The sequence below is a fragment of the Tympanuchus pallidicinctus genome, unplaced genomic scaffold (genome assembly GCF_026119805.1).
Source record: "Tympanuchus pallidicinctus isolate F22 unplaced genomic scaffold, pur_lepc_1.0 scaffold3, whole genome shotgun sequence".
Lineage (NCBI taxonomy): Eukaryota > Metazoa > Chordata > Aves > Galliformes > Phasianidae > Tympanuchus > Tympanuchus pallidicinctus.
Window position 1 is genome coordinate 97,913,918 of NW_026294747.1, and position 16,930 is coordinate 97,930,847.

Below are 16,930 nucleotides of genomic sequence, written 5' to 3' on the forward strand. Positions count from 1 at the left end.
CTGGACTGATGGCTGTAGTTCGCTCTACAAATAGCCCTTCTTAACCACAGATCCTACTGCATCATCCACTTCTGTTTTTTCCTCTTTTTTTTTTTTGTGATTAAGCAGTCTCCCATCTGAAGCTGTCCTTGCCTGATCTGATTATTTTTGGACTTTTTCCAGATGAGGAGAGAAGGAGAGCAATTTTTTTATACATTTATTTTTTGAAATTTTTTGAAAAAAATTAAATTTTGGCATTGGATCTGCTCAGAGATCCAATAATTATTCCTTACATCTATTCATACGATAAGAACACTTAAACTTTGCCATCAGTAATGTAAGGTCGTAATCTAGACTGCAGCACAGCTGCTAAAATCACTGCTGAAAATTATTGAATATGCATAAACTTAATGGGAACAACTTTTCAAACGAAGAGGGGCCAGTTTTTGGTTTCACTTCAAATGTGAAGTACTTATGCATTCAGTACATCTTCATCAGCTTTCTTGTGCCAAGCCTGCATTTACCTCTCTCATTTTAAGACCACTTTGAAAAGAAACAGTTCTCTCTATAATATGCAGTGCAAAAGAATACAGTCATTTTCTTGCTTGTCTGAAAATCACTTGGTCAGTGGCAATTGCTCCAGGCCCAGAGGACAGAGTTTATCTCAATGAACAGCCAAAGAGTGAGAAAGTTTGTCAGCATTAAAAACAGTTGTTTAAGGAACTACAAAAGGCTGCTGTTCTTCTTGCTTGTTTGTTTCTTTGCTTTATCATTTTTTCTTTACCAAGGGAGGTGCAAGACAATGCCAGATTCTTTTGGCAGCAGAAAGCATGATCCGTGCCAAGTATGGCTTGCATTTTTGGATACGTGTCAAATGGCACCATTTCTATGAAAGCTGAAGTCAGATCACAGCAGAATCCAAAACATGAATTACAGTTGCAGCTCATGAGTTCTCCCTTATTTCCTCTTGTGCAGGTTGGCACAGCAAGGTACATGGCCCCTGAGGTCCTGGAGTCCAGGATGAACCTTGAGAACATGGAGTCCTTTAAACAAACAGATGTGTACTCCATGGCTTTGGTCCTTTGGGAAATGACATCTCGCTGCAATGGTGTTGGAGGTAAGCACCATCGGTTTTCTTATCTCTAAAGGTATGTTTGGATAGAAGTGCTCTTGTGGTTGTCTGTGTGTACAGACAATTCTTTGTTGTTCTCGTGGGCCTGGCTGCTGTAAGCTAACAGGCCTTCAGTAATATAAGATGCACGTGTGCATGAGCAAGCTTCAAGGGCAAGCTCCTGAAAGCATGAGGAAATTGCTCCCTGTTGCTGTAAGGATAAATTTGCTGCTAGGTAAGCCTCTTCTGAAGGTTGTTCATGCCTGTTATTTTTTTAAACTACAGCATCTTGAGTAGCCGTGGATTGACTGGTCTGCCTGTCCTCTCCCAAAATAATTATTAATATAAGAATGTTTGAAACACTTGGATCTGATGATCTTAGATGTCTTTTTCAACCTAAATGATTCATGAAATATTAAGACCAAGAAGTGATAACTGTCCCCCTTTTGCCTTCATGGAATGTTAACTCTGAAACCTAATGAGGGCCAGTTAAGTGTCACATTTACTAATTATCATTTCAATAAGAGCCATCGTAGGGGTTCAAAAATCTTTCTGCTTTTGTGAAATCCACAACTGCCACTCATCGTTTTTTGGGATGTTGCAAGAGATCATCCACAGGAGAAACCAAGGGATGTTCATTGTATAAAGTGCAGTAACAAAAATAAGCGTAACTGAGTATCAAAATAGCTCCAAGAAGAGCTACTGTGTTTGTTCATATTCGGACTTCGTTCACTGAAACAAAATCTCCATTTCTACTTTGCCTAAAGCTGGCCCAAAATTCCCAGTTTGCTATGCTAGTATGTGCTAGAAATCTGAAAAGTTGCTGTTGAGATTCTGCATTACATTTTGCCATATTTGAAGATTTTCACCTTAACTAAACTAGTTCCTAGCTCAGGAACCAAAATGAGACTGTTACATATACATTTTTTCAGTCTGCTTGTATTGTCTAGCAATCATTTTAACAGAAGTCCAGGCAGTCTAAGAAGCAGGGCTGTTGCGTGTAAGACTAACGTGAATATTACAGCAGATATGAGACTATTTGTATTTGCTACCTCTCTCCGAAAACCACATAGGTTCTCTTTTCATTGGACTTGCCACAGTTGAGTCTCAAAGGGCTGGCAACTGAGACAGGACAGTCTGTAGAGCACTGCAGTATGGGGAACGTAGTGTACAGGAGAGAAACCAGTGTCCTATTGGAAAATGAATATAGCTGCTCCTTGTTTCTCTGCTAACATCCGTGGGATACCACAAGGCTGACTATCCATGGAGGTCTCTGAGGCCACTCTGCACAGTAGCAGTTTGGCATCACCATGTTTGTGTGCAAGAGGTAGAAATGCCTGCATCCCAGTGTCTTGCTCTGTCTGACCAGCATTTGGTCTTTGTGGGTGGGCTGCACTGTGGGCAGTTTTGCCCCTGTTTGCGCCCTGCTGGGAAAGCAGGGTGTGCAAATAGCTAGTGCTAGCAGAAATGCGTGAAACCTTTTTTTTTTTAGTCAAATGTTTCAGGGAAAAAACATGTGGTGCTCCAAAAGCTGAAAGTTTTTGAAGTCTAGCATATTCCATGGCAAACCTATCCACATTTAACAGTTGTGGCTATGTATGTTTCTAAATGCGTTGGCAAAACCTCAGCCTTTCATTAGCACTTTGTAAGTGCAGCTGAGAAGATTTAAAACCTGAGAAAAAGGATCTCTGCTCTGTCTCGAGCTCTCTCTGTTTCTTGCATTTAGGAACTCACCTTATTAATATAAATATGAGCTGTTCACTGTGGAGTCTTTTATCTTCACTGGTGCCTGAATGTGTTGCTGTTCATATTTGCTGAGTACAGTGAAATGGAGTTTGTGGCAAGAACAAACCTTGTTGCTGCTGTTCTCAGATGGCAACTGCCTAAAAGAGGATATAAAGAGAGTTTCATAAGGAAGGGAAATCACCAGCGTGTTTAGCCAGAAGAGGCTGACCCCTTATAACCTTGAGAAGAAGAGCTGAAATGATTTTAGGAAAAGGAGACGTTTCTCTGGCCCAGCATCCCCTTTGTTTTCATGCTGGAGCTTAGCCCCTGCCTCTGATTTTCCCTAATCCTCAGTCATCCTCATCTCCAGAAACATACTTCTTAAATTTTGTTTCCATGCTTCAGTCATCTTTCCAGGTGGTTCACTCCCCAGTGAAACCACCAAAGTGTTTGGGCTGTAGTGGATAGGACTTGGGCTGAGTGTCTTCAACCAGAGCAGCTAAATATAACTCCTGCGATGCAGCTCCCTTATCTTGTCGGTGGTACTGAACTACAGCAGCATTGCATGGTTTCTCTCATTTCCTTCTTTGATCTTGTCTTGGTTCGTGCAGTCTGACTCTCTTTGCAATCAGCTGGTGAAGTACCCTTACAGTGATTCATGACTGCAGCTCCCTCTCTGCTTCCTCTTCCCATCTGTCACTGGTGAGACTCTCTTCCCTTCTTGCACCCTTCAGAGGAGCTGCCTCCGTTCATGCAAACCACTCCATTTCCTGACCTCGTAGGTGCTGAGAGAAATGACTTTGCGTGTAAGCCAGGGCAGACTTACCTAATTGCAGCCTTTCCAAAGAAACCTAAAAGATGTAAGTGCTGTCTCCCCAGTGCAGGCCTCTCTCACACAAGGACCAGGGAAGTTCAGAGAGCAGCCTGATGCTGCTGGGGGAAAGCAAGGGAAAGAAGAGGTTAATTGCTACGCTAATGGTAGGGTGAGTTATTTCTTTTACATAGGGTGTTCTCAGGATTTGTCTGTTGGTGTGCAGGTGTTTGGTGAGTGTGGGAGGCAATGGAGGCAGGTCCTTTCACTGCAGCAGCTTTGTCGAGCGTAGTCTCAGCAGAATGCCAGGCCTTTTCAGTCAGCAGACATTTAAACGAAAATACCCAGCATAATCTGTACTGTGAAGCTGCCATAGTAAATATGCAGGTGGGGATCAGCTTTCGAGAAAGGCCATGCTGTTCATTGTTACTTTGTTCTGCTAAATATGGAGAAGCAGAAATGGGGCACAGGGGAGAGGGAGACAGAGGCAAATAGCGAGTTTGACTGGTTTTTCACCGGAGTATAATTTAAGAGGCATATTTAGAAACTCAGCAATACTACTTTGGGGAGAACTTCAGCTGCTCCACACTGCCGTTAACTTGGTATTTCATTCAGTGCAACAGCTGTGCACCAGATGCTGCACGTTGCGAGAAATACAATTTTCATCTCAACCGCTTGCTTTCAGAGCGACAGAGCTTTGGTGACTGAGGCAAGTGTAATTTCTCCGACAGCCTCCTAGAAAGAAAAGGAAACCATCTGCTTCGTATTGGAGCTGCTGCAGGCAGGGGACTGCTGGGGGCAGCAAGGGAGAAGGAGAGGAACAAAGCCTCAGGATGCACAGGGCTGGTGAGGAAGGAGAGAAACTCCTCAGAAAATGGCGACGTTGCTCGTACGGTGTTGCAGTGCCTGAAGAGGCGGCTGGCTTTGGTGTAGCAGCAGAGCTGTGTCTGAAATAGCAGCCTTGTTTTACCAGAGCTCTGTTTAATGTGAGTAAAAGAGCTGGTTAATCTTATGCTCGCTTGGAAAGAGTCAGCCAAGAGGTACAATTTGGCAGCTAAGCATTTGTGCATCTTGTGCTTCAGGGAACGCTGGGCATTCATCACGTTGAGTGTACAGAGGTGACAGTATCTGGCAGCAGGGAATATTTTGATAGCCTGTGCAGTGGGGCTGTGCCTGTGCGTTAGGTCTGTGCTTGTGCATCAGGCCTGAGGTCTCTGCAGCAGGGGCCTGGTTTAAGCCTCTCCTTTGTGAAGAGAAGTCCCAGTGGGGCAGGTTTGCACTGCAGTGGCATATGGTGGCATGCATCCCACATCTGGTACACCCACAAAGGGCACCATCACCACTATTGTGGAACAGTAGCTTGGATCCCAGAAATTCTCTATGTGTCACCACAGTATTCAGTGCTGTCTTTCAGCAAGCCCAGGTAGCAGTAGGTAAGGTCACCCCACAGGGCACTCTTATGCTATATTCCTCTACTTTCCCATCTCAGGGTCTAGCATACAATGACTAAACAGCCTATAATCATACTCTTACGGCAGAGCTTATACACTCCCAGCCCTTTGGAAAGGTGACTGTGTCTTTGATCATCAGATGTGAAATCACTTAAAACATGTCTGTGCAAGGAAAATGGCACTGTAGGTTCATTCATCCCAGGGCATCCTCAGACTTCCCAGCTAGCATTCATATTCTGAAGGAGTGGATCTGGGAAACCCAGTGAAAATGTGGCGTAAGCATCTAACAACTCCTTAAACTTGAAATTGAAATGGCTTTGAGCTTCTGCATAGTCCCTTTGTGCAACAGTATGTAGACCCACCACCCAGATTCTTCTAGCATGAGGAAAGACACAATCTGCACGCACATGCAGATGTGTGTGTGTATGTAAGCTATCACAGTAACTGCATCATCAACTGATTTATCCCCTCTGTGGCTCTTCCCTCCTATGCTCTAAATTAAAGGTTTTTTTTTCAAAAGGATCAGAAGTTCCAAAAACATAAGATCACTGCTATGGATTGTGCTCCACAGCTGATTTTCGCTAGCCTTCTTCCTCCTCACTCCTGGTTTAATTCTTCAAGTAAGCCTTCATCTTATGCATAAGGAAATGTCCCACTAAAAACATAGCAAGACATATCACATGGGGGAAGTGTTGATGGGGTTTGCAGGTGTGCAGTTCTCACTTAAAGGAAGAAAATCTCACTGCAAACAGCTTAGAGCATAAGATCGCATGCAAGAGGCATATTTTTCATGAGGAGTCCGCTGCCAAATGTTCTACAGCATTCATCAAGCACAAATAGATTTTCAGTAATGTCTCCGGGGCTAAAAATCCAGTCCCAGCCTTTCTGAAAGTTATAGCCATGCTCAAAGGGAAGCAGAGGTACAGTGATTATTAGTGCAAGGTAGCTCACAACCATTAAGATTAAATGCAAGAGGTTAAAGTTGAAGAAACTCTTCCATTATTGAATACTAAAAGTGCTGTGGTTCAAAATACCCAAGATATTTATGGTACTTCAGCCAGTTGTCATTTTTAGTGTCTGACTGGTCTGAAAACAATCAGAAGAAACATTTAAGTCATAAAAAATAGATTCAGCATCTGTATATAGCTGTGCACGAGTATGTAGCAACAAGCATCTTAACCTGCCTCAAATTGACACCTATTACGTCTACTGTAGCATGCCAACATGATCCGTGAATAACCTCAGCTATTACTCCAAAATGTGTCTGACACCTGAGATTCCACACTATATGGATGATTTACCGCAGGAGGATTCAGTCGGCTTTTCTTTTTGAAGGAGGGAGAAGCAAGATAATAAATAGCGAGAAGATGCTGCATGCTCTTCAGAGTGAGGAAAAGCACAACTGTGTTACTATGAAGTCATTACAGATAACTAGCATCTGGCCTCAATTTCTCCTCAACAAAATCGCAAATCTGAAAAAAAAAAATGCAGCATAGAAGGAATTTCTTGAACAGGGGAAATGTGTTAGAAACCTATCAGTTCTCCGGGAAGGCTTTCCCTTTCACCAAGTAGAGGCAATCCCAAGCACAAATACAGGAAAGAATGGCTTGAGAGCAGCCCTGAGGAGAAGGATTTGGAAGTGTCAGTTGATGGAAGACTCAACATGAGCTGGCAATGTCTGCTTGCAGCCCAGAAGGCCAACCGTATCCTGGGTTGCATCAAGAGAAGTGAGACCAGCAGGTCGAGGGAGGTGATTCTGCCCCTCTGTTCTGCACTTGTGAGACCCCATCTGAAGCATCCAGGTATGGGGGCCCCAACACAAGAAGGACATGGAGCTGTTGGAGTGGATCCAGAGGAGGGCCAAGAAGATGAGCAGAGAGCTGGTGCACCTCTCCTATGAGGACAGGCTGAGAGAGCTGGGGCTCTTCAGTCTGGAGAAGAGAAGGCTCCAGTGGACCTTGCAGTGGCCTGCCAGTACCTGGAGGGGGCCTACAGGAAAGCTGGGGAGGGACTTTTATTTGTAAGAGTATGTAGTGACCGAGGGAGGGGAAATAGCTTTAAACTGGAGGAGAGTAGGTTTATACTAGCTATTGGGAAAAATTCTTTACTGTGAGGAACAGGCTGCCCAGAGAGGTTGTGGATGCCCCTTCCTTGGAGGCGTTTAAGGCCAGGCTGTTGGGGCTTTGAGCAGGCTGATCTAGAGGGGGATGTACCTGCTAATAGTAGGGCTGTTGGAACTGCATGATCTTAAAGGTCCCTTCCAACCTAAACCATTCCATGATTCTGTGATTCCATGATTCTTTGATTATATGATTCTACGAAATGAACAGTCTTGTAAACCTCAACGGCCTTCAGATTAAGTTCAGTGAGAGGGAACGGGCAGCACTGGAGAGCTTCCCTTGATTTGTCACTCACAGTCCTATGAGGCAAACACAGAAGGGCAAAACTAGAGCCTGGCTTGCAGGGAGTCATTGAAAAAAAAGTGTATACGCACTCAAGATGGCCTGTTTGTATTAGATGTAACTAACATAGTCATGGGAACATTCAAAACATTATTATCATACCACACACGTGCCACTGCTCCACGTGTCTCTCGTACTCTTGTCTCACCTGTGCTCTTCTGTGCTAGTGCTCTATATTGCAGGGAGATCTCTGAGACTACAGTGGGTGTCCAGGACCACTATCACAAGGAAACCATGCCTGCTGGAGATGTGTAGGCAGTGTCTAGATCATGCAATTTACTTTTCCTCAGCAATCTCTACCATTTTGGTTAGCTTTGAAAGCAAAAGCATCAGCTTTGTAATCGTTGTACTTCTACTGTGCTTCCATTGTGCTTCCAAGTCTGACCAGCAAGATGACAACTTCTCATTTAACTTTTAGAGTTAAGATTTTGTAAATTTACCTTGGCTGAATTATCTCAAACTGAGATTAATGTGGGTGAAACTGATTCGAAGAAAGCAAAGTAGACTTTGGCCCTTGTGCCTTAGAGAAGGTATTCTACTTATGGGAAGGTAGGACTTGTGTTTCGGAACTATAGTCAGTCAGCACAAAATTGTGTAGAGAGTGACCAGCACCAAATGCTTCACAGAAAAAGGAGGGAGACATCTGTGGGGTAATCTGCCACACTGCATGCAAGGTAGTTTGCTAAATTCTGGACAATTTAATGCATGGAGTTTAATATCCCTTCCAAAATGTTCGTTGTTGTGTCTTGGGCTATTCTAGTTATCTCTCTTTTTCGGTGGCCTAGTGTAGTCTTCACCTTGTGGCCATCACCTAGCAATGAAATCTACAGCTTGTCTCTAAAATTCTGGAGAAAAATCCACCTTTTAGTTTTGTTTTCATCATGAGACAAAGCGATCAGAATGATCTGATCTATGTTATCTTCATCATTAATTACTTTGATATTGTATCACGTGCCAAAGGGAAACAAAGTCAAATGTTAGCAGTTCTTCCCTTAGCAGGACATTTCTTTCTGGGCCTTTAATCATTGTTATCACCCTTCTCAGAGGTCCTATTTACTATAAAATGCACCTCGAGAGAAGTGAACAGTACTGGACACTGCATTAGAACTTTGATTGCAACATTATACAATAGTACTGTGTCTCTCATCTCGTTCATCTCCCTTCACACATCTTCTAGACACTCGCATTCTTCAACCTGCCTAGTAGATTACACGTCAGTTTTTCTTGCCCTCAATTAATTCCTAGAAATAAATAAAAGGCAGCAGAACAGGCTAACTTCATAAATCTTTATCTAATACTAGCAAGCCATTAGACCCATGTGTAAATACTCCATCTGTTCCCAAAGAAACCACAGCATTTTCTGCATTGTGTCAGCATCTACTGTAATATTTCCACTCTTGGAGATTTCTTGAGTTTTCTCCAAAGATCCCATATGTCTGCTTCTTCCTTTCTCTCCCTAAAGAAAAGCAAAGAAAATATGCAACATGCACAGAAAAATGAGAATGGCAGCAGTCCCTACAGGAAACTGTATCCCCTTTATCATCAGTTGAAATTGACCTATTTTAGGAAAGAGGTCTAAAATCAGAGCAGACTACTATCGGCTCAATAATAAGCAAGGACAGTATGGAAGCTTCCAGCACTGTTCCTTGTTGTACCTTTGTCTTTTTCAAGCAACTGTTTCCTCCTAGCAATCTGGCACATTAATATCTGTGACCTAGATTTCAGTTTATATTTCACCTGGTTAGTGTGTGGAAACTCCAGGGAACTTAAGGGGGACCAGCATAACCATTCCTTGCAGACTTGGCTCAAGCAAAAATTCACCTTGAAGTCCTTGTATGCTTTGCCTCAGCGGAGACTGTATGGCTCACAAATATTACTCTGATGCTCTGACTGTTGCTAATATGATTATGTGCTAAAGAGTTTAATTGGAAATTGTCTAGTTGGCTAGGAAGGAAAAAGGGAGAGGGGTGTGTGTGTGGGAGGAACACATTTGAAACATATTGGAAAATGCCAACTAGCTCTGCTTTGTTTGGAGCTGGTCAGGCAGAACGGTGGCACTGTGCAGCTAATCAGTGGCTCCTCCTCCGGAGAACAGCCAGCTCACACTTGGCACACATGCAGCCCAGCTGAATACCCTTGTGTTTGCTTCTTCTCTTGGCAGAAGTGAAAGAGTATGAGCCCCCCTTTGGTTCTAAAGTGCGAGAACATCCCTGCGTGGAAAGCATGAAGGACAATGTCCTAAGAGACAGAGGGCGACCTGAGATCCCCAGCTCCTGGCTCAACCATCAGGTAAGAGCACTGCAGAACCCATCTAGCTGCTGCCCAAAGCCTGAGCGTTAACTCTGTGTCCTGCTCAGCAAGAGAGGCCTCTCTTTTTGCACTCGTTGCTCTGTCACATAGTGACACTGGTGCTGCCCATTGTTCAGACACCACAGTGCTCTGCACCATGCCTGCTCCCAGATCCCCGAGGATTTCTGCTGCCCACCAGTGTAATTTGAAAGTGACCAAATTAAAACTAACAATAATAGAAACCTGAGACCCCACAGTCATCCAGACAGCCACAGAATAATTAGGGCCTTAAAGTACACTGTGTGCAGGCTCTGAAAGGTCAAAGAGAGCAGCTTTACACACGGGTTCCATCAGCAGAGAAAACAAATCTCAGCACTTTACCACAGAGAAAAGTAATACTGGCATCCCAGCTGTTGACAGGTTTAGGAAAATAGGAAGTGAGTCGTCAGCAACTCGGTTTGTTTTTATTCAGGGCAGTGTAGTGACAGTCATTGGCATGTTGGGAAGCACTCTGTCAGCTTTCTCTGTTCTTACACATCATGGTGGCACTTCCTAGGCGATAGATGCAGCCCAATTTCTCAGTAGCTGAAGCTGAATGAAAAAGAGCCAAAGGCATGCATTCCTTAACTTTTGCTCTGAGCAGTTTTATCAGAAGAGATAAAATGAGAAGCATATCAGAGAAGTGAGGCTTGGTCATTCCACTTATCAGTGAAATATGTTGAGTGGTCTTTATGGACAAAGGGAAAGTATCACAAACATTTATAAAAGCCCAGGCAACCAAGACCAGCTGATATTTCCATAAAGAGCCTTTTTTTTCATTCTAGTTGAAATGTTAAAATTATAGTCTAACCTTTAATTAGGAAAGTCCATGTGAGTGGCTGTAATCAGTCAGTCCTCCAACCAGGAGCAACACATCTGCTGCCTGATGACTGCGACAGAGTGCATGCCGTTCCTGGACCTGTCATCTGCAATGAGCAGGACTATTAAGGAGCGATGCTCTCACTGGGGAAGAGAGCTGTGTTTTGAGGGACATCTGAAGAACTGATATTGCCAGTACTGAAAGGCCTTTGACATTTCTAGGATCTATAGCTACAGCTATCTTCTAACCTATCTGTTGAGCTGGGAAGGTGAGGTTACATTGATGCTCATCTGTATCGAGTAGAAGACTGCAATTTTTTTTTTTTAATTATGTATGAACAGGTAGAAGTCATCAGGAGTTGACTACAGCTGTTTGTTTTCCCCAAAGGCAACCCAGTAGTGAACATGTGAGACTTTAGAAGAGCCCAGTTAACAAAGCAGGAAAGAATCCTGAGCCAGGTCACTGGGGAGCAAAAAACAAGTTGAAGAAAATGCTTAAAATTAGGAACAGTGTGAGAACATTTCTGAGAATATTCCAAAGTCATGGTCTTAACGTGTCAAAAAAAAAAATAAAGAGAACCGATTAGGGAAATAGAAGAACAACAGGAAGATCTGTAGTCAGTAGACTTGAGGTCAGTAAGTTTTCTCCAATGCAAAAGGAAATCTAACTTAGTATCAATCCATCACTTATTGTGCTGTTTATGCTAAGGCAAAGGCAGAAGTTGTTGGCAAATATTTCTGTTCTGCATTTGGGAAGAGTCAGATGACATACATGTAGTAGAAGATGGCAAAGGCACCGATGAAGCAGAAGTCATTGACGCTTAGAGCAGGCCATGGGTAACGTTAAGTGGCCCAGAGACCTGTGTGCATTCAGGGCTGAACTGCTTCAGGCATCACACGGCATGGCAGCAGGAGCAGCAACGTGGCTGGTCGTGCCTTGTCGAGGGAGCACCAGCAGCTCCTTGCGTGTGTTAGGCTCAGGGTCCTAGCAGTGCTGGCAGTTGGTGCCCAGCACAGGACGTCCTGCCGGCTGGGATGTGCTGCCTGCGTTTGTGTGTAACTGGAGTGGGCACAGCTGGCTCCAGCAGGGCTCAATTAGGAGTCTAAGGCAGGAAGTGAATGCCTGATAACACCCTCCCAGGACATTTAGTGAAGGTGGATTTAATTCCTTTTGTCTGAATCCCTTCAGCGTTTCACGTTGCGCTATCTACAACTCAGTGACGCATGGGCTTCAGCAGGGCTGTGACAGTTTGCAGCAGCTGAGGATCTGCTTTGAACTCCACTGAAGTTGCTTTTACTGTAATAGCTCTTCCATATTCATTTCCTCCCTCTGCAGTCGTGTTTTCGTAATGAACTCATTATTCATCGTGATAAAATTCTGGAATGGATTTACATATTACATTTTTTTCCCCTTAATGAGATTTGTTGCACTATTGATTTCAAGTTAATGTTTAATATTTAATTTAATTTACTGCTTGTAATTTCAATGTCATCAGAAAACTAATGTTATTTGTATACAGACAGTAACGTTCTGCTATTAACATTGACATCAGTCAACATCACAATTAGGTAAATTATGCAATTAATGTAGTGTTGTGAAATGTTATTTTTTTAAATAAGAAGTTTAAGATAAATCCCGCTTAATGGGCTTCTAGTGTCATAAAGCAAAGCACACAATTTCCTGGCAAATACCTCATGTTTACAAAATGCATTACGAAGATGCAACTGTTTTTTTTGCTCCTGTAAACATGTGCATCAGCATTGAAATGAAGGTTAAATAGTTACATCTGTGAGTGACATGTGTTTAAGTGTTTGTGGGACTGCGGCCCATATTTGCACACAGTTTTAGTTTGTCTGTGGAGAATTCATAAAGGCTGATGTCAGGCTTGATATTGCTGGCAATCAGAATTCTGTCAAAAACAAAAAAAACAACAACACAAATAGGATTCAGCCATGCGGAGGGATGGGTTGAGTGGGAAGTTGTTATTCAGCTGTTCTGATTGTATTTATTAGACCAAAAACTACTTGATTCTACTGGTCCAAACCAAAAAGTGGAGGTTTGGAGGAGGGAGGGTAGCAAGGTTGGGGAATAGGTTGCCCAGAGATGTGGTTGATTCCTTGTCCCTGGAGACTGGATCAAGCCCTGAGCAACCTGATGTAGCTGTGCACATCCCTGTTCATTGCAGGGGAGCTGGACTGCATGGCCTTTAAAGGTCCTTTTCAATTCTAAGGATTCTGGGATTCCGTGTCTAGAAATGGCATTACCGGTCATTGGAGCCAGTGGACGTAAGGTTGTAGGGTTTCTTTAAAAAGAAAGCATACCATGTCCCCATTTCAATGACAGCAGAGCCCACTGAGCACCTCTGGGACCAGTTCTGTCACCGCAGGCACACCAACGGTCCTCTAGGCTTCAGAGGACACCCCAGCCGGCTCTTACGAGCACGCACCGGCGGTGGCTCGGTGGCTGTCCCCACCACAGTGCTCTCTCTGTGCTCTCCACAGGGCATCCAGATGGTGTGTGAGACCCTCATTGAGTGCTGGGACCACGACCCCGAGGCTCGGCTCACGGCGCAGTGCGTGGCGGAGCGCTTCAGTGAGTTCAAGCACCACGACAAGCTCTCAGGGAGAAGCTGTTCAGAGGAGAAGATCCCCGAGGACGGCTCCGTGACCACCGCCAAGTAGCACGCACCCAAGAGCTCCGAAATGGAGGGAGGTTACTCCTAAGCACGTTACCTTGGCAGAGGAAGGAGTCACGATCGGTGCCTTGACTTGCTTCCTGGAGGACTGAGGCTGTCACTACTCCCTTTGTGCTGTGGCTCTGGGCAGGGAGATGTATGCATGGGAGTTAAAAGCCAGGGAGTGGGTGTTGTACTCCAGCATTGGCAGCCGGCGTCATGTCATAGGAGGAGCTAAGTCTGTTAGCACTTCCTCGGGAAATGAGATTTGAGAATAGCCAATAACATTATGCACTTTAATAATGCCTGTATATAACTATGAAATTGCTATTTTTATATATATATACATATATATTAAAAATGTCTGTGTATGTATATATCTATCTATATATCTGTAAACAGCCATGATCTGAAGAAAAGAGTTTAAAAAATGCTTGCAGGAAATTACCTGTGCATTAGAGATCCCTCCCCATTGGGAAAGTGCCCGGGGAGACTGGTGTATCAGGACACTAGCGATTGTGCACTAAGCACTCTGCCAAAAAGATAGGAACAAGGAGCAATAAGAGGATGGCTTTGAAGCATGTGCTGCACACACCCAGCTGTGGCCCAGGAGACGGCAGTTGCAGCAGCAGTCTCACAGCAAGGAGACAGATCTGGCTTTGCAGTTGTAACTACACGCTCCTGCCTGCAGTGTTTTTGGGAAGATTCGGGGACGTCTTTGCCCTCTTGCCTTAACCCCAAGGTCCTCACAGCCTCCCATAGTGGGAGGGAGCATGAGGAGGTTTGGTCCCACCACCTGTGTTTCCATGCAGAGGTCATTAGTGTTATGTCTTTATTGCTTTGAGTTCATGCTGCTTGCAAGCAGGTTGCAAAATAGCAGCGGGATGAGATTTTTCCCCTCCTCCCTTCCTGACCCTCAAACCACACCAAGTCCAGCAGTAATCCAAGCAGATGTTTTATATTTGCTCTGCATTCTGAACGCAGACTGTACTTATTTTTTCCCTTTTCCTTTTACCTTAATTGCGTTGCTGTGAGAACAAATAACTTTTTCCTAGTACAGCATATCTAATTGCTTGACGTACCACAGCCTGACTGTTCCATGCTTTCTAGAGAAAAGCAGGAGACAACACCCAGTGCCTTTGCTTTCACACAAGGACCTTAGAAATGAGGGAAGGCTCCATGGCATCAGGTTCATGGCATATCCTGCCCTCTTCTCTGCAGGGTAGTGGGAATTTAATTATCCAGACAGTTGACATATGTAAACTTATACAAAAGACAGCAGTGCGTTTTATAATTCTGACGATTCTGTCTTCAGGAGTTCTGCAGTGATGTTTCACTTTTTTCTTCCCTTGGCATGTGTTTGGGAACTGTTGAACCACTGATTGATCACCTGAGGTGAGCACTGAGTCAGCCATGGAGCACAGGTGAAGGCAATTCAGCTGTGTGATGGAAGGGGTGGAGCCTGGCTGCACCTCTCCTAGACCTATTTAAGTGCTGACTGCCGCTGGGGAAGGGTCTCTTTCTGGAGATCACTTTCTTCGGAGTTTTTTCTGTGAGCCAAGGACACGGGTGAGCATTTTCATTTATTTTTTATTATCCCCTTTCCACTGTGATAATCCTTCTAGTTACATGACCTGTAAAATGCTAACTGTGCCACTCTGCTAATTGTACTTGTTGATTGTGCAGCATGTAAGCGGGCTGTGGAAACCAGGAGTTGAGCACAGAGCAGTCCCACACAGGTCTGCATCAGGTGCAATTCACTGAACATCTTTGACAGATAAACTTTTATATTAATCTAGAAGATATTGCCAAGTTAGTAGGAATCATGCTTGTTTAAATAGGAACTCAGACTGACTTGCAGTAAGAAGTACTTCATTTCAAATGGTATTGTATCCCCGTTCATTTTGTTTTAACTGAACTGCTCAGAAATATTTAAACAAAGAGCAAAATCTTAGCAACTACAACAGGATTCAGAGGACACTGTGTCAAATTGAAGGGGAGAGGGATTTGCATTTCCAAAAAAAAAAAAAAGCAAGGAAAATGATGCAGCTGCAGGGCCACTGCCATCTAGCGAGGCGCAGCTGTGTGCTGCACAGCAGGACTGGGGGGCTGAGGGCAGCCATGGCTGCTTTCTCTCCCTCCACCCAACTGAAGGTCAGGGAATGGCATCCAGAAGTTACTGACAGTACTGACACATTTATTTCCTTTTTGTTGTTGTTGTTGTTTTTTCTTGGTTTTATTTTGTTTGTTGTTTTGTTGGTTTTTTTTTTACTACAACATGTAAAGGGATTTTTTTTAAATTCTCTTAAGGAATACTTCACCTGTACATCATGTATGAAATAGGGATGTGAATGTTATATACTCTTCTTTATCAAATGTTTCGAGCACTTAACTTGCTTTGTAAACAGTGTTTGGGGGCTTTTTGTTCTTATTGTTTTATATAAATCAAATGTTTATTGCTGCAAATAAAATAACACCGACTCAAATTTGTCTTTCATCTCTGGAGCATCTAGAATAAGGAGGGGGCTCTTGCAAAAATGATCCCTGTCCTAAAAGGATTTATTCTCATCCCTTTTCACCAGATGCCCAGATGTCCAGCTGCTGCTGCACGTGTCCCTCTGTGCTGCTGTCTTGTCTGGAGAGCATCAGCAAAGGGATGCAGTGGCCGTTCCTTCACCATGTAAAACCATCTCTGGTCACGGGCAGGGGACAGAAACAGGCTCACAGCTGACTCTCCTATTGTCAACTCAAGCACAGGTAAGGTCTTTGTTAATCCTCTGCTCTTTTGGGTCCGGTATTAAAGTGAGCTAGAAGACAGTGCACTAAATCTGTGTCACAGGGAAGAGTGTGATTAATGTGTTTGTGCCACACAGCTTCAGTGCTGTGCTCGGTGTTCAGCCAGCCACCCCTCCTGTGCAGGGCATGCAGAGAGCACGAGAAAGCAATGATATGAGAAGAGCTGCCAGCCCCAAAAAATGTTTTTGCTGAGAGCTGCGGCTGTTCAGCTTGGACATTGAAGGGGGACTGTAAGGAAGGAGATGGACACTTTAGGAGGGTCTGTTATGACAGGACAAGGGGAAAATTGGTTTAACTGAAAGAGAGGAGACTTAGATTGGATATAAGGAAGAAGTTTTTCACTGGCACAGGCTGCTCAGAGATGTGGTGGCTGCCCCATCCCTGGACACACTCAAGATCAGACTGGACCAGGCTTTGGGCAACCTGATGCAGCTGTATGCAGCCCTGTTCATTGCAGGGGGGTTGGGCTAGATGGCCTTTAAGAGCCCCTTCCAACTCAAACGACTGCATGCTTGTATGATTTATTTCCAGCAGAGTCCTGTCTAGTGTCAGAGTGCCCTGCCCTAGTCGTGGCTCTGCCCTACTCACCCCTCACCACTGCTGGCTGTGCACTGTGCAAAGATCTTCAAGCCCTGACATCCTGTTTAGGTTGGATTAAAGTCAATGTCTTTCTGGTGTGACAGGGCAAACGAGTGGTGCAGAAACAAATACAAATTGTATTAAAAAATGTAGCAGGCAAACTACAGAGGCCTTTCAGAGTATTCAACTACAGA

General features: G+C 44.1%; 1 protein-coding gene and 1 long non-coding RNA gene across 6 annotated transcripts in view; both read left to right on the forward strand.

The window, feature by feature from the left end:
* TGFBR2 (transforming growth factor beta receptor 2) overlaps positions 1-15,402 on the forward strand; it is a 63,496-nt gene extending 48,094 nt beyond the window's left edge. For all 4 annotated transcript variants that reach the window (XM_052695876.1, XM_052695877.1, XM_052695874.1 and 1 more), the window contains 3 exons: positions 955-1,096; positions 9,701-9,828; positions 13,189-15,402. In XM_052695876.1, coding sequence (XP_052551836.1) covers positions 955-1,096; positions 9,701-9,828; positions 13,189-13,368 — 450 coding nt within the window. In that variant the 3' untranslated portion in view covers positions 13,369-15,402. The remainder of the gene's footprint in view (positions 1-954; positions 1,097-9,700; positions 9,829-13,188) is intronic.
* Positions 1-15,847, forward strand: part of LOC128086880 (uncharacterized) — a 210,542-nt gene extending 194,695 nt beyond the window's left edge. For both annotated transcript variants that reach the window (XR_008209565.1, XR_008209564.1), the window contains exon 2: positions 14,786-15,847. This is a non-coding gene — a long non-coding RNA (uncharacterized LOC128086880). The remainder of the gene's footprint in view (positions 1-14,785) is intronic.
* The last annotated feature ends 1,083 nt before the right edge of the window (positions 15,848-16,930 follow it).